Below are 24,672 nucleotides of genomic sequence, written 5' to 3' on the forward strand. Positions count from 1 at the left end.
AAGAGGGGGTGAGGGGGGGCAGCATAGGTTGCATCAGTGTGTTGCAATGTGTGTCAATGTTCTGGAATGTGTGTAGGGAAAGGTGGGAGGGGAGGGGGAGGGGGACAACTCACCCAAACTTTGATAGTGTCCAATTCGTCCTCTTTCCTTTCTGCTGGGACCTTGCACCCAACTAGCTACAAAAATCTGTTGTAGTTCTGCAGCGTGACAAGCGGAATTCAGTCCTAGTTTAAGTTTCAAATCCCCATTGCCACCATGAGACACGCTGATGTTGTATCCACACATTGTGCAAGATGTACAATGTTTGCCTCTGCTAGATGTCATGAAGGACCGAAATTCCGAAGTATAAGGTAGCAAAAGCTTCAGCAAATATTTCTTCTTGGTCTCTAACACAGCCATGACTTCAAGTGCACGAAAATCGCAATGTTACACTGTGCACCACACAAGCTGCCAACCTAACCCTAAATATACACACAAGCACCCAGATTATATTATATTATATTAACTCTGTGTGTGGAGTATATTAACTCTGTGTAAGCAGCTGCAGGAATAAACATGCAACCAGCTACTGGTACTTAGGCTTTGGCTTGATTTGGCTTCGAATAGCTACTCGGTGATGCCAATGTTGCCAGCACAGCTGTTGATCGTGATGTTGGCGATTACGATGCAGTCGCAGATTCTACGGTGCTGGTTTTGCAAAAACCATTCTTGCATGGGCAGAGGAAACTATTCAGGAGATATAGTGCAGCGGTCATACAATCAGATAGTTCAGTCAGAAATCAGAACTCTCCTGGGCAAATGGGGAGGTTTGGCAAGTACGCATCTTATGAAATACAGAAGCCCGTTCCAAAGAACCATCCACTGCAATTTCACTGAAAACCAGGCTATGCTAGCAGCGCTATGCGAAATGTTGCGTCAAGAAGTGCGACTCTACCCAGTAGGATGCAAAGTATTCTTGCTCCACAGTTAGGTATCAGCTTGCTTACTGCCATTTCTTATAAAGTCGAGCCCAGATATTATGAACACGAAGAGGATCACAAAATAGTTTGGTATATTGAAAATTTGGTAACAGAAATCGGCTCAAGAAGTCACTCGTGATCACGACAAATGACAGCTCATCATCAGAACCTTCAAGAAGAGCAAAATTCATAGAGCATGAAGGTACACTCATTTCACAGAAGAAAAAAAAAAAAAAAAACAATCACTAATTTTTGACTACTTCTTACTCTGGGCAATAAAGCTGAAAACACTGCCTTTTATCTTGTTCAGAATGTCCAGGTGGGAGAGGCAGGTTCTCTCCATTCACTGTAACAATAGTTATTCAGGCTGAACGCCAAAGTCAGCTCCGCTATTGTGTAAAGGCGTGTTTCATCCCGATCAGTATGATCATTTCCACTTGAACCACCTTCCTCCCGTCAAAATGTCTCTGTCAGCCAGGACGGCCACAGCTTGAACTGTTTGTCGACGTTGACAGAAGTGTCAACTGTAACTTAGGGCGGCCGGAAAGCATGACAGGTCGTGGAATGCCTCGTGTAAACATCCATCTTCGTCCAAGGCTTTCGGGCAGTCCCCTGCGGCCACTGCGAGACCTGTCTTGAGAAAACAATTGATCACTGTGCCCTGCTTCAAGCTGTTCCAGGTACCAGTGATTATTTGAACAGTGCCCAGTAGGTCAATCTTCGGATCGACTCCCATTAGAAGGTTATTAGGAGCCGCTGAGCAAGTCTCCTCCTGCAGCCAGCCTTCAATGCCTTCATAACACCCTGGTCGAGTGGACGTAACCTCGCTGTCGTGTTAGGTGGCAGTAATTTCGTTCCTACATGCTGCAGCTCATAAGTGGTGCAATGGCGTGAGCAGTTGCCGACGAGATGGCAAACTCGACAGCCTGACTTGACCATGCCCGAAGCCATTCACCAAAAAGTTGACGTGCCGTCATTCTTTCCTGTTAAAGCCATAGCCGACTGAAAGCTACTTACAGTTCTTGAAATACCGAGGTGACACGCTTTTTCTAATCACGAATGACCTCAAATTGCCAGATCCATCCATTTGTGGCAAGAAAAATTGTCACGTGCACTTTGCTCATTTTCCCACTGTGACAAAAACTCCCTCTTGTCTGGCAACATCTCTCAGAAATGGCTTATCTCATCTGCACTGAAGATTTCTGCGGAAGAAAACTTTGCGGCGATCTTTGCTTTGGCCACTCCTCAGAAGCAGCTGACAGCCTCACTTTCAGATGAAATGGATTTTCCCACAATGCTGTGGCGGCTTTCAATCCTGTGCAGCCGGACAGTTCCATTCCAAATTCCAAGAGCAGCTGCGAACTATTTCTTTTTCATTAACATGGACCCATCCACAGGGATGCTTTTAGCGTAGACCTCCAGAAACGAAGCTCCAGTGCTCTCTCAAATGCCGCAGTGCACGCTCCAGAGTGACTCTGCTCAGCTGCTTCCTTGTCTTGCTTGTCTTTGAGCATTGTACTTAAAAGTGCCCCCTGCTATACAAATGCATCTGCCACCTATAACTTCTCGCCCTCTTCGACACTTCGTGTGGCTGCCAACTTGGTTGCAAATTTGAAAATTTTCTGCTTCTCAACATCTGCCTCCTGCAAACTTACGTGATGCCACACGTCCAGCACAATGACACACGACGCACGTCAACACAGAGTGTTAGAACTCCCACTGGAGAAAGCATCCAACGTTCCGTCTGCCATGTGGTGATCTGGCTTTCACGATGCAAGTCTCCCACCGTGCAGAGAGTGTTCAGAACACCCGCTGCGGAGAGCATCCAGCGCTCTGTCTGCCACATTCTGAGCTGGCTTTTCAGCGAGTGCACAATGGATGCCGATGCAAACAAAGAAAGGAAAAAGAGAGAAAGGGAAGAGAAAGCTCGGCAGAACCTTCTATTCTTCCATGTTTCTGCACACCCATGGGGAAGGAAGGCAATGCCCGCACACCCTTGTACTTTGCTCTTTCGCAACGTTTGCCCTCTCTCCAACAGCCGTTGGTCGGACCAGTTTTTTATGCACATTACTCGCAAACGTCACGTGGTGGCATGTGCAGAACGGTCATGCCGGATGAGCACATTTTGAAGAGAAAACATGCTTTCCAGGGTGAGGTGTCTAGACCACCTGTTTCTGAACCAAATCTCTCGTTCCTCCACACACGGCTTGCAAACGTCATGCAGCAAACGACCAAGGGTGATGAGTCTTTGGAGAAGGCGCACCTTCCAGCGTATGATGTGGAATTCGATGTGCCGAATGACCGGCGGAATTGCAGTTCGATATACGACACAACTTTCATAAACTTTTCAAAGGGACAATCTGAGAGTTCGATACAATCAAAATTGAAATATCTCTGTTCAATCTAGACAGGTGCAACTTTACACCTATTCATCAATATATTGAAGTAATTTGAACTCTCTTTCAAGTCTGACCTACCTTTGTTTGACTGTCCAAGCAAAAGAAAGGCAAGTTTACCACATAAAGGATATAGCAATGTCTCAAACTTGGTAGTGCAATTTGAAACTACTCAAAACATTTCATAGCAATTCAAGTATAAAGCTGGGACTGGGGTGAGTCAGTTCTTTTTTTTTTTAGTTTAGAACATAGGACAGAAACGATCCCTTTATGCCCAGCTTTTGATGCTAAAAAAGAAAGGAAGAAACATGTTTCTATGTCACTAAAATACATTGAGAGACATCTTTCTCCCACCTTAATTGACAGAAAGATAGAAGTGGAAGAAAACTACAGTCAGATACAATTTAAGGCAAAAGTGCTCCCTAAAAAACTCCCATGCACCCAATGCATCGACTGGCTCTCATCGATATTCCCCTTGGACCTGCTAGCATTACAATATACGAAGTGTCAGATGAAACGGGGTTTATCACAGCTTAATCGCAATAACCACGGCGTCATGAAAACCAGCAGAAACCATCAGCTCGAGGGCCTACTCTGAGGGGCATCTGCGCTTTTTTCTCGAGTTGTATCCAACTACAGCACTGCAGAAGCATTAGCACACTAAGCAAAAGCTGTGCCACCACTGATGTGTGGAGGAGACACCATGTCCAAAGCACACCAAGCCTTTGTCGACACTCACTTTCACACAACAAAGTCCCATTGCCTCCCCAGAGTCCTTCAATAATGCTTTATAATCATGAAACTTCTCCTCGATTCCATGGGAGAATGTGAAAAGCTGCCTGAAGTGGCCACATGAAGGTACTGGCACTGAATGAGTAGAATATTTTGGTAATCAGGAGGCCAGCTGTTAATTCCAAAAACAAATAAAATAAAAAGGAGGCTTAAATTTTCTCACTGCAGCATTTTATTACACTCAGCGTCAAATTAAATAGTACTATGCGCGCACTTTTCATAAGCAAGCCAACGCACACTGTTAATGATGCCTTCACCTTATATAGTGATGGGCTGCCGCTCCAGTTACCGGAGGACAGAACGGCATCACCGTTTCTTTTTTCGTCCGACGCTGAATTGCGCGTCAAGTGGAGACGTGCCATCTGTCGAAAGAAGTTCGTCGAACCTGCGCCGGTTCGGCGAACCTGCGTGCATTTGAGAAATATTTAGATCCGACGAACACCACTCAGCACGGAAAGTTGGCAACGAAAGGGGGACAGTAAGTCAGTGCGAGGTGCGCTGCCTAAGCTGAAGTAACCGTAACACCACAATGCAATTCAGAGTTGCCAAACCTGAAACTGTAGCTTCAACAAACTAAGAACCAACCTCACGAGTGCCTACAATGTTTTGTAAATAACGCAACATGTGCAAACAAAATAAGCCACTTAGCGGAATGCTTCTGTATGTTTTCAGGCTGTATAACCTTCAACCGATGCTTGAAGAAGGTACCTTGACATAGAGATGCAGAAGCAAAATGCAGTAGTACTCCACTCTAGTAAACTTGGACATACTAAGTGAAGTACCAGTTTGTCTTTCATACACAGCTGTACATTTTTTTTCCTTTATAGTATAGACATTTTTTATAAAAATCAGTAATATAAAGTCCACCAGGCTGCGGCGTCATACTTTTCATGAATTGACATCGCTGCAGGTAACTACTTAGGATTGAGAGACCAATGCAGTATGTAGGAAAAAAAGAAAGTAATGCTGTCTACGAACGTGAAAGACAGCAATGCGGTCCGTTCAGGAAGTAAAGGACAGGTGAAAGTGCAGCGAGAAATAGGGGAGGGAAGAAACAAATGAACATTTGCATCACGAGGTAGCGGTAGCAAGAAATGGAGGCACTCGACTGTCAAGCGTGTTTCTCACCAACTGCCTCTTAAATGACAGAAACAGTGGAAGATGACACTGTTGTGGACTGAATTTCCATGAATGCAGGTTTCGCTGAAATGAAACTACTTCCGGCCGGCACTACAATTCAATAGTGCGCATTTTCCGCCCACGACAGAGAATCTTGAATGGTCCATCATGCGGTGCGCTGTTGCACAGAAACACGTGACTACAGTAAAAGCTCGTTAATTCGAACATCACGAGACCGGGAAAAAAGTTCGAATTATCCGATGTTCGAATTATCGAATGACCTCGAAAAAACTGACCAGAACCATTTGTATTACAGTCGAACCCGGTTATGTCGAACTCGGATATATCGAATTTTGGTTATATCGAACTCACGGAATATTCTCTTGAAAATCCCATGTTAAAGTATAGGAAAGCCATGTCATATATTGAACTTAATTTCACCGGTCGTTCGATATATCGAACTCCACACCCCGCACTGGAAAGTGTGTCTTCCTCAAAGAGGATCGCATCACCCTTGGCCATTTACCGCGTGACGTTTTCAAGCCACGCGCGGAAGGAATAAGAGGGGACAGTTCGGCGACCGCTGGTCTGGGCTGCACCGCGCCCATTCCTCAAAGGCGCTCGCATCTGCAGTTATCGTTTCCTGCGCGCCAACATATGACGTTTGCAAGCCATGTGTGTGGGTGTGCCCATCCTTCTGCCGAGCTATCTCTCTCCTTCAGCACGCGCTACGCATGCGCCAAGCCAGCTCGGCCCTTTTCAGACAGGCGTCGGACGCTTCCTCCAGCGTGTGTTGCAAACCCTCTGCGCACGGTGGCTGACGTGACTATGGCGCTTGCGGTCGTTAAAAAGCGGCAGTTTTTTTTTTTTTGGCAGGAGTCGTTTATCCTTGCATGTATGAATCAACGAAAGCATGCAGTCAGCTGCTGCGATCATAACGCCCGCCCCAAGTGCGGCGTGATAAATTGAACCAGGCTTGTGCAATTAAGCCATCACGGGCACTCTGCCAAGTTTGCTCCCCTCCACCTCAGGAGCTATCAAAAAATAAACACGCCCCGACGTTATCACTGCGCAGCATCTTGGCACGCTGCCAAGAAATGAGCTGTGAATGAGACGATCAAAACGGAGTGACGCGCGCCATCGACATGCAAGCGAAAACGCTGGCGATTTCTGCCGCGGCGACACAAAAACTTTGTTCAGAGCTGCCGGGGTAGCTCGAGCAGCGAGAAGGACGCATTTCCAAGTTTGAAATTTTTCACTTTGTCGCTGCCGCTCGTCGCAGAAATCGCTCAATCGCTTGCATGTGAGCGAGCTGGCCTTAACGCATTTCTTTTTCAAATTCTTGGTGCAAAAGTGGAGGGTGGGTTCACTATGCGAGTGGGTTGATTATGCGACAAATACGGTATCATTTTTTCACATTGTAAGTGCGTCACAAGCCGATTTCTGTATATCGAATTATCGATATATCAAACTATTTCGCGATCCCCTTCAAGTTCGATATATCCGGGTTCGACTGTACGGTAAATGTACTGTATTTAAAAGCGTAACGAACTCGCTCGCATAATGAACCCACCCAGCCCCAATTGTGCCTACGAATCTGAAATAAAAAAAAAACAAAGCGCGTCACTCCGTTTTCGCACAATCACGGGTCCACAACACATTTCTTGGCAGTGCGCCAAGATGCTGCGCAGCGATAACAGCGTTTACCTTTTGAGTTTAGCTCCGGAAGGGGGGGAGGGAAGCGAACTTGGCAAAGTGCCAGCACTTGTCCGGTTGTGCAAGCCTCCTTGAAAAGTATGTTCGCTTTATCATGCTGCTATGAGCGACTGGGGCGGGCGCCGTCTACTGCCACTCCAATCATCAGAACGAATGGTGCTAAAAGCCAGCGTGCCTCATGACCGCGGCTGACTCGCGTGCTTCCCTTGACGCTGATGAATGGAAGAATGGATGGCTCTCGCAAAAAAAAAAAAAAAATTAAAAAAAAAAAACGTTTAACCCAAACTGCTAGTTTTCGATCATAGCCTTTTAAGGGCGTTGGCTGGGACCGCGCCGAAAGTACTTATCCCTATTTTCAAATTAACAGGGTTGGAATTAGCGAGTATTTAGTAGAGAGCTACGGAGGTTGTGCAGAAGAGAGAGCAGGCAGCTCCCACCGCGCGGCCATGCACTGACTTTGCCGCTGCCGCCGTCCCTTACCTCCAACACCGCTGGCCGCCGTGCCGGTCATGGCGCCATTGAAGTTTTACCCACTCTTCCATGGTTTTACCTGGTTTCATCTTCTGTCCCCGTTTTGGACGTGCGCAGCCTCTAATTATGCCTTCCGATCGCGAAGGTGTATCACTTTTTTTCTTTCTCTTTCCGCGTGATGCGCGCCAAGCCGCCCAGACGCGGCGGCGCGTAGTTCGAATTATCCGTAGCGGAACCGGCTTGCGTTCAAATTAAAATGGCTTTTTTATACACATATCTCTATGGAGCTTGGCCGGACCGAGTAGCATAGTTCGAATTATCCGAAAACCCTAATTATCGAGGTTCGCATTAACGAGCTTTTACTGTATATGAATCAAGTTCGTTGCTTACGTATGTCCTCCTGCCAGCAGGCTGTCACGGAGGTGCAGCTCGGAGCTTGTTTATATCATGCAGGCGAGATGCGTAGTCACCGACAGAAATGTGGGCTTGTTGTAGGCTACACGTAAAATCTCACCAGGCAGACATTGTGTCGTACCGTAGACAGTTCCAAAGCGCTGCAGCCAATGTCTGCCTTGAATGCCGCATGTGTACCCAAGAGCATGGCGGGCAATGCGCTTGTTGGCATGCGCGAGAAACGCAGAGACGAGACGCAAGGCTTGGAGTCTCGGTGCCAACTGAGTTATTTTCTTTTACGAGCCGGCCCCCTTCTCCAGTAGGCGGTCGACTTCAGTCGACTACAGTTGGCTACACTCTGCTAGCTGCACCATGGCCTAGTTGTCGCTAATTTAGGGTTCATCACAGCACTGCCCCCCTAGTGAGAACATAAAGTCAACGAACAAACAGCTGAAAAGTCTAGAGGTTTAGGCAGCTTTGTGCATTCAGTTGTCTGCCACTATGCAAGGCTTTGATTCTTGCATAAAATCAAACTCATTTGTATTTGTAACCATGTTGCTTTCGCGCTAAAGAGGCATACTTCCACAAGATGTAAATAAAACAAAAAGTATAAAATAAAATAAAGCAAAATGAAAAAAAGGAAAGAAAATTGCACGAAAAATGATAACAGAGGGATGGAAGTTATTATTACAGCGTTTTTCCATAAAGTAGCAGGACATGTTTAGTAAGTAGCCATTTAATTACCAGACAGCATTTTCAGGGCCACGTCATCACCAACAACTGATAAAGTAAAGACGGTGACCTAGTAAAGATATCTGCCGGTTTGAATAACTTTACTATACTATAAAGGTGTTTTACTGTACTACGAAGGGACAGCATAAGGCACAAGCATTTTCATTTTGAAGGTAGCGCGAAAAACGAGGACCAAGAGTAGAAGGACACAACACGAAGCGCTCGTGTTGTGTCCTTCTACTCTTGGTCCTCGTTTTTCGCGCTACCTTCAAAATGAACCAGATTCAACTCGCCCAACTTTCAACCTTACCACAAGCATTTTGTTTGTGCACCTCTACATAAGATGACTGAAGACCAATTAGCACCAGTGTAAAGCTTTGCTCAAGAAGGCAGATGTCAAATCCTGCAAAAGGGTGTTGCAGTGCAACTGAAGGACTAAGCCTAACACTTCACCTACTGAAAAGGTCGCATCTGACAGTCTCGAGAGGTAGTGCAGAATATTGCACAATGCAAAAAAATTGCTTTCAGTGACGTTTATGCAGAAACTGCGAAGAACACCAGTCTTGACAGCAGAACTGCTTTGCAAGTGCCGGACGTACTTTGCACTTTATGGCAACCATGAGCTATCCCTTCTTAAAATATTCCCAGCGGGGGTTTTTTTTTTGTTCTTTTTTTTTTCATGTCGAAAAGACATAACATTCCAGAGAAACTGTACCTACCTAAGCTGCAACGTTGACACTTTCCTCTGTGCTCTTGCTTTTATTGCATGCACACTAGCAAAGACGGCAACGGGCAAACTGCGAAAATTATTTCATTGCTACACAAGAGCAACACGATTTCACTGCTGTCAATGTCAATGTGGCTTTCACTGTGCTGCCCTGAGGTCACACGTATGCTATAGATTAATGAGCAACACTGCATACATTGAATCAATGTTTCCAACGTGACATTAAGCATGACAGGTCTCTCCATACAGCATGCAGACGGTCACAAGTACAAAGTCAGCCTGCTCCATCAATATACGAACATCAAACAAGCTGGGATAGCGCAACGATGACTGTTCCGCCACTTCAATTTCGAACAAAATTATAAAGATAAGATATATTACCACTGCATTTAAAAACTAGCTTTTCTAGTACAACCACACCGCACAACGTGGACATGGACTGCCTTTTTGACCTCATCGATCAGTGACGGCACCCCTAGTGGCCACTTCTGTCCCCAAACCAAAACTTTGGTGGGAGTTTCATGACCGTTAGGAGTATCAAAGGACTGTGATCGTGCTAACGTTTGGAGATTCCCATCGCATCGCAAGTAACGCATGTGTCAACACAGCCAGGATGCAGTAACCTTAGGCCCTATGTTAGATATGCTTTGTTAGTGCAGAGGCAGCAATACCAAAGACAGTCAACAATGGAGAGCAAGACGCACACTGATTGAGGCGAGACATAAAACTACAATCGTGAGCATACTTCGTGTAGACAAACCGCTAACACTTTCAGTTGTCAGTGCACAACGTTAATGCAGTTTCCTGGCACTTTGTGCCATCTAGAGATCTGGCCATTATAAATCAACCAATGCAAGGTCAACTACTCCAACGGTGTATTTCAACCATTGGCACAAAGCAGTTAAGAAAAAAAGTAACATCACGACGAACTCCCACAAGAATGAGTCAACATTCTCTGGGAAGACCCTTCAAAAAGCCGTTTCATTCAAACGCTTCCAGCGTACAGCAAGACGAAGCGCCCACCCTTCACCCAGCTTACGTTCTCTCTGGGCCCTCTGCAGTGCCTTTTCCCGTTCCTCGGCATCCAGGTACCACACCGTGATGGCAAACCTGCACAACACAGACACCAAAAAGACAGACCGGTTGGTAGATCATCCACGCCAATAGCAGAGCACATAACAAAAGGTACCAGGAAAGAAAGACGCAAACACAGATAAAGAAACATAAAGATAAAGATAAAGAAAGTGCTCTACAATAGTAGCAATAACACACAACGGAGCCACATGTGAGAAGGCACTGCCACTACCACATCACACCATGAAAGATAAAAAAAAAATTCAAACAGTTATTATCCTTCTGTTCTCATCCCCAAAACAGGCAACCACTGGCAGATACATGCCCAGCATCTTGTCAGCATCCATTTTTTGTTTGTCCCATTTTGTGCCGTGTATCTGCCAGTCATGTGCCAACTAACCTAACAGTCTATTCCTCTGAGGCAGCCACTGCCCAGTCCTGCACCAAATATAAGTATTCCATGATGCAAGCAGTTTTTTCCAGTTCTTTTGGGGTTATTCGACAACTCGAACTTTGGATAATTTGCACCGTTTTTCTGGTTCCTTGATGTTTAAGTCAACAAGCTTTTATAGCACTAGCAAAAGTAGGGGATGCATTTTGTGTGAGAATGCGTTGATTACTCTGGTGCGCACTGTACCTACCATTTCTCTGACAGCACTGAGAAGCAGAGACAGCCAGCAGCATTTTACTGAAAGGTGGCAGGATCTTGTATGCAACTACAGTAAAACCTCGTTAATATGTACCCACATATCAAGCAGTTGCGGTTAAAATGTACTTAACTCCCGGCTTAGCCACCATTGAAACCCACGTATTGGTGGACTGCTTAAGACGTAGTGGCTCACAAGTGCCTACCGCTTAATGCGTACCTACCGTCGCAGTTTTGCTGGCTGTGCTGAGATGTGAAACTTTTTCCGCCTTTCAGGAGAGCATTATCACGTGCGGACTACCGGCGATACGACATTGCAGCCATTTTGGCCATGTTCCGACAAATGCAGCGATGTCCATGTCAATAGGCAGCCCAGGAACCGTTGGATACGCTGATGTGACGCTGAGTAGTATTGTCGCCAGCCCTATCACGGTAACCATCACCATCGTACTACTCACTTGTGACCTCTCACTGCGGGCCTGCGGGTGTTGTTGCATTGTGGATGTGTTGTGGGCAGGTAGCACGCGTTTTGTGGGGTCGTCTTTTGTATGGAGCTGGTGCAGTGCGAAGCCCAAAGCAGTTGTTGTGTTACTGTGTATGAATGGTTGGCACTCTGCTAAAGCCTGCTCGACCGAAGTAATTCACACTGCCAGTTAAGGAAAAGTTGATCATTGCTCATTCTACTGAAACTAGAACTACGAAGAGTGCACTAGCGCGTGCATGAAGCTTGCTTACCTCTGTCTCGCCGTTTTTGAGACTGCTGTTGTTGCCCTATGACTACCACAGTGGCAACTGGAAATTGCAAATTTCTGGTCGGTAGCACACCAATAAAACGCACGAATGTACATGTATTCGTGGAAAATTTACTGTCCCTGTATTTTTATTTATTCAAAGTGTGAATAATGTGAAAATTTGTGCAGGTCGGTTAAGGTGTACTACTGGATAATGCGTACTTTTCCTGCGTCTCTGTCCGCTACGCATTAACGGGGTTTTACTGTAACGTGATCCGAAGCAGCAGTAGTGCCTGCCTTTGCTTTTAAAAAAAGTGGAGGGAGGGGGGGTGCAGCAGGCTCACCCATTGAGATGCTCTACTGGACATTTCTAGGACACAAGCCAGGGATTAATTTTTAGCAATAACTAAATGCATTGCCAGATTCCAAAATTGCTATCATCACGCAGCAGTAGGTTGAACTCTCAGCTGGCGAGATCAGCTGGCAAACTCCCAACCTGGTGAGATCAAAAATCGGAAAATCTTTACTCGCGCCAATGGTGCAGGGGTTCTGCACTCACTGCACACAGTTGACAAGGCAGGAATGGCCACCAAGCTGCCGCCAGTCAAAATCGGCAAAAGGCACTCCTTAACTTTTTTTATGCGGCCAGGCCACGTCCAGTCCGGCTTTGGCTTGAATTCGTGCATCAGTTAATGGCGATGCTGGTGATTAAAGTGCAGCTGCAGTTTTCACGATGACGATTTTGCAAAAACCATTCTTGCACTGGCAGAGGCCACTTATAGAGAGACTTAGTGTATAACTGGAAAGCTAAGTAAAAAGTCAAGAGTTTCCCGGGAGAATTGGGAGGGTTTGCAGGTATGTACCGTATACACGCGTGTAATGGCCGCACTTTTTTTCAAGACTGGGGTGAAAATCAGGGGGTGCGGCGATTACATGAGAAAAACGACAGCGAAAAAAATTATTTGCGGTGGTACCTGCCTTGATTATTGTCAAAAAACTCCTCGTCCTCCTCCGCTAAACTCGTCGGGATTTCAGGCTCGTCCCGTGTCCAAAACATCACTCCTCATCGTCGTCCTCCTCCTCCTCCGAACTCATCGGGACTTCAGGCTCGTCCTTGTCCCAGATGTGGTCATCCTCCGTACCGTCCAGCCTGTTTGATATCCCTGTCACCTTGAAACATTTTTTCACAGTCTCGAACGAAACCGTGGCCCACGGTTCGAGTATCTAGTGGCAAACGGCCACAAGCGATGCCCGTTTCAGTCGGCCGGTTGGAGTCTTCTAGTGGAGGGCCGTTGCCATCCACTCACTGTACGCACGGCGAAATCCACACTTAAAAGGGCGGTTTACGGAGACGTCCAGCGGCTGAAGCATGCCAGTCATGCCTCCAGGTATGACGGCCAAGTCCGTGTTAGATGCGCGGAGCTGTTGCCGCACAGAACTGGCATCGAGGAAATGGCTGTAAAACGGAGGAGCGAACAGACTTGGATTGGATCGGATTGGATTTGCTGGCCTCAACCTTTGTAACGGGCGGGCGTCGCTGCGGCTAGGAGCGCCCCCTTTGTAACGGAGGTGGTGGCCGCTGCCCCCATGCTCGACTTTTTTTTTCCTCAAATATTTTGTTAAATCTTATTGGCAATTCTACTTCTAACCTTACGCTTCATTTTGGCTTTCACTTGACTTTTGGACCCAACCTGGTGGCAGTAACCACAAAACGTTCTGTATTTCTTGCACCGCACAGTAGACGGCATTGCCCAACTTCCTGAAACTCATAGTGCGGCTTTTACTCGGGAAATTTTTTAAAAGTTTTTTTCCCAATTTTCTTTCTAAAGTTCGGGGTGAGGCCATTACATGCATGTGGCCATTACACGCGTGTATACGGTATATCGCCCATAAGTAGCCAGCTGCAGCACTGCATTGCTGTTTAATCAACTGCTGTGTGATGCCGGTGCCTTATTGCACAGCACCACCACCTCCGATACCAGCCAACAGTGCACAGTGCCATCGTTAGAAGCAGGCCTCGGCATGATGAGACTTGGAAACTGTTGTCACCACTACACCACAGCAGTGGCAGACCAAGCGCATAGACGGTTTTCATTCATCACCTGAACCAACTTACATGTCCGCGTTTAACACAACTAGTATTTACCTCAACAGCAGCATCCATAGCCCATGCATGCTGGCTTAATGAACCCTTCTTGCATGGTACACAGTGCAAGACTGTCTTTTGTACAGTTTTCACTTCAACATAACGGCATGGGCTGGCCAACCTGTTGAGGTAGCTGGAAACAAGCCTAACGATAGCCTTGAGTCAACCATTTCGGCTCTGTAGTAGGTCCGCTGCTCACAGGAGGCCAAGATACAATTTGACCTGTAACACGTTTGTTCCTTTCAGAGAACGTCACTCAGCTGGCGAGACCTATGACTGCTTTTACTTCCCTTGTTTTGGGCCCTTTTAGGCTCGCTCGTTGCGGTGGTTGGGTTCTTTGGCACCGCCCTTTGGCCACGATGTTGTTCGCACCCCCTCTATTGTAATAAGTTCACAATGAGTTTTATATAATCTGTTGATAATGCTTTCCGGCCCTCCTCCTTGTTTCTTTTATGGTTTTTCCGGGTCAAGATTGTCGGCCGCCCTTTGTTAACTGTATTTGGTCATAGTATAAGGCCCCTTGATTGTCGCGTCAGTTTTGACATAAATTGTGCTGTGGTTTTCCTCAAAAATAAAGTTGTCAGTTTCCGCCTGTCCTGTCTACATCTGTGTTAGTTGTCCCCGTCTTTTTTGCGCTATGTCTTCAAGAATCTGTGTTAATTGTCCCCATCTTTTTTGCGCTATGTCTTCAAGAAACTACTACCAACTAGCCCAAACCAAACATCTGTTGTCACTTAGATATGCCAGGTCAAAACATGTGGCAGTACATGCCTCCCACGAAAATTACAAGTGAAAGACCAAGCTGGCTGAAAGGAAGAGCAAATCGTGAAGAAGATATGAAAACGGAAGGCAAAATAGGGCACAAGGAAACACTCTCAGTCCGACTTTTGTTCAGCACTCCAGTTACTTTGGTGCTCACTTGCGAGCTGTGCCCTCTGCATTTGATTCAAGAGCCAACCCGCCCAGTCGAGGATGGGCCCCCTCTCACCTGACAGAGTAGGCGGGCAGCACCTCGTGTGGATTCCGCCGGTCGGACCAGAAGAAGAGCATTCGGTCAAAGGCCGGCACAATGTTCGCCACCTGAGAGGACTGGCCAGCAGGGAACATGCGCAGCAGGCCACCCTGTGTCTGCAACAAACACGAGTGCCGGCCGTGAACTGTCTGAATGCCTTTAGAGCGGGGCGTCAAAAATTGCACGAACATGGACCACACTGCCACAGAAATTGCACACAGTTTTTGATCGACTGATGGGAATTCAAAACTTGCGAAGTACACTAGCCATGGCCAGCATACGACAGACTGGGTTATATTTTGGCTAGAGCTATCATGACAGCTAACTGAGAAGGTGGCGTCCAAGTTTTGGCGGACACTGTGTCACGGCAAGGCTTTGTCACGTGAATTTTGACTTCTGGGTCCTTTTTGTGGTTTGGTTTCTGCTGGCATTGCTTGCAGGCATGCGGTTTCGACTTTTATTCTCTTGATATTTGCACTCCATTTGCTGGAAATGTGGTGCTGTGCTCGGCTTCCAACTATGGCAACTCAACTAGAATGCGATACAAGATGTTCCGAGTGCCATCGAGTTGTGAGCGGCGAAAACAGTTCAATGTCGCGATCCACTGACTGACTGTCGATGGCGAGTTGCACGTTGGATAGCGCTGTGAAAGCTAGGAAATTTTGTGAAGCAGGTTGTTTGCTCTCATTCAGGAGCACCAAGTTCTCGCTCGGGCGACTTTGGCTATGCGTTACAGCTGTTTTCGCATGACGATAGTAGCAGCAAGCGGTCGTTCCACGTCTTCAAAAGGTTCGCAAATTGTGTTGTTTGGCCTCCATCAGTACAGAGTGATATGACATTATAAGTACTGAACAACTTTCTCCCTGGCCATTTCTGCTAAATGCAAGTTTCAAGAACCACGCCCAGTGATTACCAATCAGCTGTCGATGATTGGTCTCGTTGCCAGTCTAGGCCAGCGAGTCACCGTTAGCGGTTCTAAGATTTATATATTGTTGTGTAAGCCTTTATTTGCTGATTTAACTCCAGATAACGAAATATGCTTTCACCAGCGAAGCAATCAGCGTGAGCACACAGAAATTGCGGAGAAATACAAGCAAGACGGATAAAGTTTCCTGCTTGTCCAGACCTACTACATAGTGCCGTGGTGTTCATTCTTGCCTTGTGTAGAAAGAGAGACAGTTAAAGACAGTTGCAAGGATCAAAATTACCAGCATTTTTCTATACTCTGGGTCAGAGTCATGAAAATCTTTACTTCAGAACAGCGCTAGCATTGTCCAACTATTTTTCATCCTTAATTGTATGGCACATAGAAAAGCTGACAGCTGAGATACATGGTAGAAAACCAAATTTTGCTGTTCAGTAAAGCAGTTTTATAATGGCCTAGTGCTGCTCAATGTGCATGCAAAAATTAAATGAATGTCTAAAGCTACTTGTGATCCAATGCAAGGTGCTGCATACATGAAGTTTATGTGTTATTTCCATTCGCTGCATGGCCTTCAGATAGAAAACAAGGCACTAGTGGCCATAAGCTATCTCAAGAAGTTCAAAATTCTGCACGGTAGGCAGAGGCCGGCCTAGCTAGCAACTTTGTAGAAGTATGAATCTTGCCAAGGCAAGATTTGTGTGCTCTGTGCATTTTTTTACAGCTTGCTATTACTCGCCCACAGGTCTGCTGAAGCACATTTCTACAGCCTGTACTAGGTATTTTGCCACAATATACTACTCCTCACTCCCAGCCTTGCTTGGAAGTCATTAACCACATGCTGTAGAAAATGTGCTGTAAAAGTTCTGCCGGTGAAAGTAATATGAGGTGTAATTATATGAGAACGGTTTCCCATTTCCATGAATCTTTGCTCTTTCATGGCTGTATAATAAAGACTATAGTCACTTCTTTTTCTTGTGCCTGACTGCTTCTCTGGTGCCCATAGCAAAGCTCTGCTAAGCGTTGATACCTTGTTTTCAATTGATGTTATGATTATGAAGAACCAGAAGACAAGTTAACTGACTTTATACCTGGCTTTTCGTACTTGACTCCTTTACCTTGAACACGTTGCATATAGCCCAGAAGTTATACCTCCCCACATTTCAGTATGTATGCATTAACAGCTTATGTGCCTACTGGAAACAAGACCCCAAGCCTAAAGTACAGAACATCAAAATTTACAGGCTCTTCCCAGCTTTGATTGGAAGAAATGACTGTTTCGCATTCTGAAGTTTCTGAATGTTTCAAGAGATGTCATTAAAACAAAGCTTTTGTTTTAGTACTTCATTTTTTAGACCGACATAATGCACCAATCAGTATTGGGGAATCAAGCATGAGAATTTTGGTTAATTTCGTTTAATTTTTGGTTAATTTTCTCGCATGCACTGCAGCCTCGGCAAGTGGATATATGTCTCTTTGACTGCCAGAATAACTACATTACTAGCCGACCCAGGCCTTCAACAAGCATTAGTAGAGGTTTTTGGCCGTATAGTCTTGGCTACATATATGTTTGGGTATGATATGCATGCAGAATGAATATAACAGTGCTGAAAATGAAACTCATGCATCATGTAGTTGCATTTTCGCAATACAAAAGTAAAAATCAAATGCTTGAGACATTTTTATTTATTTCGTGATCCTCCTAATGTTTTCATTGATTGACATGATGTTAACCATGATACAGTTCTTTGGCATTCTCCTACAGTTCTCAGAAAAGAAGAAATACCATGTAAACAAAACCAGTTGAGCTGTCAAGAGCATGTAGCTTAATATAACATTGTGCATGCTTTTAAGGTTTCGAAGCACTGGTAAGTAAATCTACATCTTCCGAACGAATAGCACAACGGCTGTTACAATCGCATGTCACAATTTTAGCTGAGCAACTAAAACACGGTGTACTGGCCGTGCTTGCAGGCAGCCACAGTACACCGCAAGACAAGAAACCCTATAGCTTCTCTGACTCTTTCGGGCAGTGCAGCATAAACCAATAAAGCTTTGTAAAGGGTGCAAAGAAAGTGCACAATGTCCGCCTGGTATTTGCATGCTTTCAGCTCCTAGCCGTCGCAGCTACAACTTGCGCGACAATCCACTCCGACATATCGCTAAACTTGGTTGCCGGTAGTCTAATTACCCGATTCTGCTAGCAAAACACCTCTAAAAAATGTTTACTCTAGTATACTTTAGAGATATATGTAGGGACTGCATAACAACATCAACGAAAAACAAACTTTGGCCGAATGAATGATGCATGCTGAACTTCAGCGCGAACAGATGACACACATTGTAATGGTTGCACTTGAAACGATGTTTTACCCATTTTCTTCAAATACGAAACGTTAAATAGGGTCATAACATGTGTGCAGATCATTCTGACCTTTTTTACGACTTCATGTGCGCTTTTAACACATATGATAAGTCAAATTTAAGCTTGTCGATGCCGAGTTTCAAGCACAGCGCAGCAGACGCGCCTCGCAGAAAGGCCCGGAAGTCAGAATTAGCCTGTGTGCTTTGCGGCTTGTACAGATTGGACACCACCTATAGCAGACTACCTGGCCCTCCAGTGAACGATGACATGCAATATCTAACACACTTCTAAGCTTTATAAAGAACACTTATTAGTGTGTCAGGACCACACCTTATTCCCACGTTGCACAGCATACTAATGTGGCCACGATGTGGCCGCACTGTTTCTTTGCCTTCGATCTCCATTGGCCTTGCGAATGCTGTGATGCTGATCGAATGCGTTTGTTATTCGATTTGTATTAGAAAAATTGATATTCGGAATTTCCAAATATTCGAAAATTACCAAATACACCTAAAATTTTTGACATATATGATTAGTATACGGAAATTTCACAGACTCCTAGTTTGGAATTATTTTTACCTTATCAGTGAGAGCTGCAAGCTTAAAGCCTGCCTCATAAGCAGAGCCTACTTAAGCGTAGCAATCAACGGTCCTTCGTTTGAAATGTAGCTGTAAGTGATTGTCATGATAAATTACAGCCTAAGAAAACTAACTAAAAAATTGCCAAGAGCTAATTGACTGTTCTTTAGTTATTTTCAATCTTTTACTAGCAATGGACAAATATAGTACACAGACAGCAATGAGCCAATGTGGCTTGTTTGATATATTGTCTGCTGCAGCATGTATAATTGACGATTTCGTCTGAAAGTTGTTTTAAACGTTTTGGGCTTTATTTTTGCATATTTCCTCGAGAGTACATTGGGTACCCTGAAGGGTACCTCGATGCATGCACCACCTCGGAGCTGCACAAAGCACAGCACTTCACTGCTGTCTGTGCATGAAGGGTCAAGCCCAGACTCATTAAACACGACACTTCATTGTGCTGTTGTGATGCAAACATGAAATCTGAAACACAATTGAAACCAGATCCGCTATAACAACACTACACTGCGTTCTGTTGTGGCAAGGTTCAGCAAAAAAATGATACTTTTGTGCAATCAAAACGCGGGGAAAAAAAAAAGCGGTCCTTACGTGAATGTGTAATGGTATATACAGTGGACTCCCTTAATCAAAGCTCGACGGGGACAAGGAAATCTGTTTCAGTTATTGGCAGTTTTGTCGTGACCCTTAAAAGCTTGTTAAAAGCGCCATTTCATCCACACTGATGACGCAGCTCAGCTCGTAATTTGCAAGGACGTCTTGAAGCTTCTGCTGCTGCCAGTCAGAGCAAACATCATTATCTACCATGGCACTTTCACCTGCTATTGCGCGAAAAACAAGGCCGTGGCGCTTTTTGAAACGGCTTAACTAGCCATCGCTGAATTTAGTCTTCAATTTTGATCTGTAGTGCAATGTCTCTCGCCTTTTCCTCCAAAATAGGCCAGGTCACTGGAAGATTGGAACTTCGAGCATGCTTGAACCACAGGAAAAGTGCCCTCTCGAGGTCCTCATGTTCGGCCAGATGCATCCTTTTCCTATCGAGGGCGATAGCGCCGCTGTTATACGTTTTTTCAATCTCATCACGATCTTGAAAGCGTGCATTTTAGGATGCCATGCCTTTTCGCGATAGCAGTTTTCGACTCCTTGGCACACTTCACATCATCAAGAGCTTTCATCTTGGCCATCAAGAGCTTTCATCTTGGCTTTTAAAGACAACGCATTATGGGGATGCTTTCAAGCAGCTTCTTCTATACTGCACACCGGAAAGAAGTCACGAAACACAGCCACGGAACAGAGCAAAATGGCACCCGCACAACAAAGAACAAGACGTGCAAGGTACTGGATTGGATTCTGGATATCAACAAAGACGACTCATGCAGAGTTTCGGTTTCGTTTATCCGTGTTGCAAGCAAAATGGGGTTTCGATTGTTGAGCGCGACTATGCACTGATTGTATATGAAACCAATTACTTTTTTTGAAATTGTTTCATTTAAAAGGAGTTTCCGTTTATGCGGGTTTCGTTTAGCTCGTGTCCACTGTAGATGCAGGTACAGCAACATGGTTGGTAAGAGAGGACTAGCGCAACTTGACAGTAAAACGTGTGGTGCAGCCCATGTTCAACTACTGTGATTACATTGCACTAACGCGATGCATAGCCGGAGCCAGCAGCGTCTCGAAACAGACCCCGCTGCAAACATAGTTGAGTAAAACCCCATACATTGACATCCCAGTCCTTGTTGAGGTAGTAGATGCTGGTGATAACGCGGCCATCTTGGTTCGGATTGTCCACGTGCTTCACGTAGTGTGTTCCACAGCCTGGGTAACATGCGATCATTGCCTGCAAGAATGAACAGAAATCCCTGCAAGTTACAGGGCTCCCTTGCAGTTGAGAGAAACACAAAGCGCCAAGCCCAAATAAGCCTACACAGAGAAGCATACTATTTGCTCGCCCCTCTGAAGGACCACAGATGCACACGCTGTTAGAGCAGTCTAATTAGCGCAATGTTCTGAAAACTATTAAGCACACAAATCCCTCAAAAGTGGTATAGCAGAATATTGTTGATACATTCACAGTTTGTGCGGTTTCCCAGTTCGTATGCTCAAAGTCGGGGGCAGTAAAAAACGCCCCCGTTTTTTTACATGGCGACACGCATTGCAGAAGTCAGCACATGGTGGCACAAACCTGTGAAATGGGACTTCACTCCCCCCCTCCCGCGTGTTTAGTTTCTCTACAATGTTCACATTTTGAGCAATGCTGAGCGGTTCATCTCAATGTCAAAAATGGCACGTTAATGCTGCAAAAAAAGAAAAAAAAAACGGTTAAGGCTCAGTTTTGCTGTTGTTAGTCCTTTCTGAACATGCGTCGTTAATTACATCTTTTGCTCGCTGTTGAGCAAACTGGCTGAGGTTCATCTCTGCAGAAACTGGTTATACGGAGCGACAGATTGGTTAAGCATGGCTAGACAGTTTAGCTTGAGTTCATCTTTTATAGTTCAAGTTCTCGGTCAATTTTATAGCTCAACATTGGGTAAAGCTTTGCCTTTTCTGCCGATTAAAGCAAAGACTGTCCTATGGTCGGTAAAGTAGTTCGCTACTGTTTCAATATCCGAAACATCCAGGTCACACCCAAGCAGGAACTTGTGGAACACCAGGCCCAAATGGGTGTTCCACTACGTCCTTGACATATTTTCCTCACTTTCTCACAAGACGAGCCTCTCTAAAAATAACGGCTTGAGAGGCTAGTTGGTGCATCATCGTATTCAGATATGTGGCGCAAACAAAGACAAACACAGGAGAAGATCCACAACACACGCGCACACTACCAACTGTAAGAAGAACCGGAAAAACACTTCCTCTTCTACACTCAGGCACGTCTCAACTTCTTCTTCTTCTCATCTCCCTCTTCTTTGCCAAGGGGAAAATGTCACACTCTTCCTCGCACACTATAACCTTGTCCAAACATGGCGGTGACCAATCTCTTCTTTCTTTTCTTCTATTCTTTCTCTTCTTTACCAAGGGGAAAGTGACACTTTCTTCCTCTCAGCCCAAAAAACATCGACCAAACATGACAGTCACAAATTCTATACTGTCTTGTAAATCCACACCACTGCATTGCCCAGTAACTCCTACCACACTGGACAGGTAAATATCACCACATAGTCACAAATCATACACTAAAAACACCACCACACAAATACAGCAAATACAGTAGGACATGTCCATCTACACACCATAACTTAAGTAGTCCCTATCTATTGAGAAACTATATCTTGCCAACATCTAAGGAGCCACGAGGCCCATGTACTTAAGGGGGAAAAAATTCTGCAAACTCCTATGGCCCCAAAAACGTAAGATGAGTCCAAGAATAACAACTTTAGGCCAAGAATAACAAATTGAGGCCCGATAATAATCTCATTCTTTGCATAACTCAAGAGAATTGCTCAATAAAATTAAATTCTTTTCTACGTAAACTCAACGAAGCTTCACTAATGCATCTTTCATTCTTCTTCTGTATCCAATACGCCTCTAAAATTTCGCGTGCCATCTTATCCCGACTCTTGCCTAATATGTTTAACCTACTAAACAACGGCTCACACTTGCACTTTTGGCAGTGCAAGGCTAAATTTGACCCTTTGCCATTTTCTATGGACTTCTCATGTTCCCTCATTCTATCATTAATACATCTTCCTGTTTGCCCAATATATAGATTACCGCACGTCAGAGGAACCTCATAAATCACCCCCACCCGACATCCAATAAAACTCTTAACATGCTTCTTATCGCATTGCCCTTTGTTTTTTCTCCCTATTATTGCACATAACCCACCCAGTTTATTGGGGGCAGAAAAGACTTTAATAATCAATTACAAAGACTTGATGCGGCTGGTTTCCCGGGTATGATTATATGTGGGGTGGCAGAGTCTTTGCTTCAAAAAATGAAAGGGAAAAAAAGATCGCCAGATATGTTGAGGAATAAACGACCACAAGTGATCCCTTATATACATAGAGTTGCACACGGCCTGAAAAAGGTGGCTAGTAGGTTTGAGGTGCCAGTTGTCTTTTCTGTCACTTTCTGTCAAGGGGAAAGTGTCACTTTCCCCTTGGTAAAGAAGAGAAAGAATAGAAGAAAAGAAAGAAGAGATTGGTCACCGCCATGTTTGGACAAGGTTATGGTGTGCGAGGAAGAGTGTGACATTTTCCCCTTGGCAAAGAAGAGGGAGATGAGAAGAAGAAGAAGTTGAGACGTGCCTGAGTGTAGAAGAGGAAGTGTTTTTCCGGTTCTTCTTACAGTTGGTAGTGTGCGCGTGTGTTGTGGATCTTCTCCTGTGTTTGTCTTTGTTTGCGCCACATATCTGAATACAAGCCTCTCTGTCGTCTTCTGTTTCTGCGGCTAGTCTGGCACACTTCCTTACAGAGAAAGTTCTTGTTCCTGGTGAACAACATTTGCAGTGTAGTCAGATTTGGCCTGGCGCGTTCAATTCCCAGCCTAACAATTAGTACCTGCAAACAATTCTTCCATAGCTCAGTGAAGCATGGAGGAGTGCCCACGTGAACGGGCATGCTTTCAAGGCCATTTGAGCAGGCATGACGAAATCAGCGCCATTAGTGAAGTTTTTGCGCAGAAAGACTTGTGGCGCCCTGGCCGTACCTTGGTGCGCTGGTTGATGCGGTACTTGCGCAGCAGTCCTCCTTTGCGTGAGCGGCAACAGCGGCTGATGACGGAGTCCAGGACACGTATCAGGAAGCCCACGGCCGGGCAGCCAGCCTCAGTGCCATCCACCCAGATGATGTGGTCCCCGCGGATGATGCGCCCTATGTTGCTGCCCACCCGCTGGCTCACCAGCTGCCCCTCGTGAAACAGACCACTGCCGTACAGGCTCCGTACCTGCAGTGGCAACAACCAACCACTACACACATGCAAGCGCAAAACATGGCCTGATGGATCCTGTTTGGGTGCCAGTTTGAACTTGGAGACTAGGAAGGCGCAGAACACATCGCTCAATAACAACTTTAATGAAGAGAGTAAAAAGAGGCGAAATATATATATATTGATACGTGGCAGAAGGTTAGTTCGGCATATACGTAACATTAAATATATATATATATACAGTCGAACCAATATATTTCGAATGTTGGCTATATCGAACTCATGGAATATCCCCTTGAGAACCCCATGTAAAAGTATAGGAAAGCTGCATCGTATATCGAACTCAATTTCATCGGTCGTTCAATATATCGAACTCCGCACCATGCACTGGACAGTGCACCTCCCCCAAAGACGATCACATCACCTCGGCCGTTTGCAGCGTGACGTTTTCAAGCCACGCGCGGAAGGAATGAGAGGGCACAGTTCCGCGACTGCTGGACTAGGGCAGTGCCGCACCCTTTCCCCAAAGGCGCGCGCATCTGCAGTGATCACTGCCGCGCTAGCACATCACGTTTGCAAGTCATGTGTGTGATATTCCACGAGGGTATTCTGCACATAATGAACAAAAATCCTCAAGTTTTGGATACTTTCTCCGGTTAGTCATTATACGCAAAACATATCAGTTTCTATCTCGATCTGATGTAATGAACTCGTACTTTTCTTCAGTCTTTACCCAAGAACCAACAGTAAATATTCCCAACTTTCCAGGTACCAGTTTTTCACAGATGTCACCCATTACAGTCTCTGCAGAAGGTATTGAAAAGCTTATCGACAAACTGAAATTATCAAGTAGCCCTGGTTCCGATAGCTTTTCTGCCAAGGTACTCAAAGCAACGAAAGTCCCAACCAGCTGTATATTGCAGATAATATTTGCCCATGTAAACTTTCTTCTCTCAGCCTGGACCCGTTAATCTTATCTTGGATTAAATGCTTCCTCACCGACCG

At 45.3% G+C, this 24,672-nt stretch overlaps 1 protein-coding gene across 6 annotated transcripts in view; it reads right to left on the reverse strand.

The window, feature by feature from the left end:
- Positions 1-24,672, reverse strand: part of Hph (HIF prolyl hydroxylase) — a 69,355-nt gene that overhangs the window by 16,049 nt on the left and 28,634 nt on the right. For 4 of the 6 annotated variants that reach the window (XR_014701036.1, XM_084580468.1, XM_084580467.1 and 1 more), the window contains exons 4-7: positions 23,449-23,685; positions 20,519-20,638; positions 14,891-15,030; positions 10,345-10,415 (exon numbers count right to left, since the gene is read on the reverse strand). Coding sequence is in view for 4 of the 6 variants with exons in the window: in XM_084580468.1 (XP_084436594.1) it covers positions 10,345-10,415; positions 14,891-15,030; positions 20,519-20,638; positions 23,449-23,685 (568 nt within the window). In the remaining 2 variants the exon portion in view is untranslated. Of the gene's footprint in view, positions 1-4,404; positions 4,552-10,344; positions 10,416-14,890; positions 15,031-20,518; positions 20,639-23,448; positions 23,686-24,672 lie in introns of all 6 variants that reach the window. The other 2 variants (XR_014701037.1, XM_084580470.1) reach the window with 1 other exon arrangement.

This window comes from Amblyomma maculatum, chromosome 10 (assembly GCF_055883805.1).
Source record: "Amblyomma maculatum isolate TAMU_Amacu chromosome 10, ASM5588380v1, whole genome shotgun sequence".
Lineage (NCBI taxonomy): Eukaryota > Metazoa > Arthropoda > Arachnida > Ixodida > Ixodidae > Amblyomma > Amblyomma maculatum.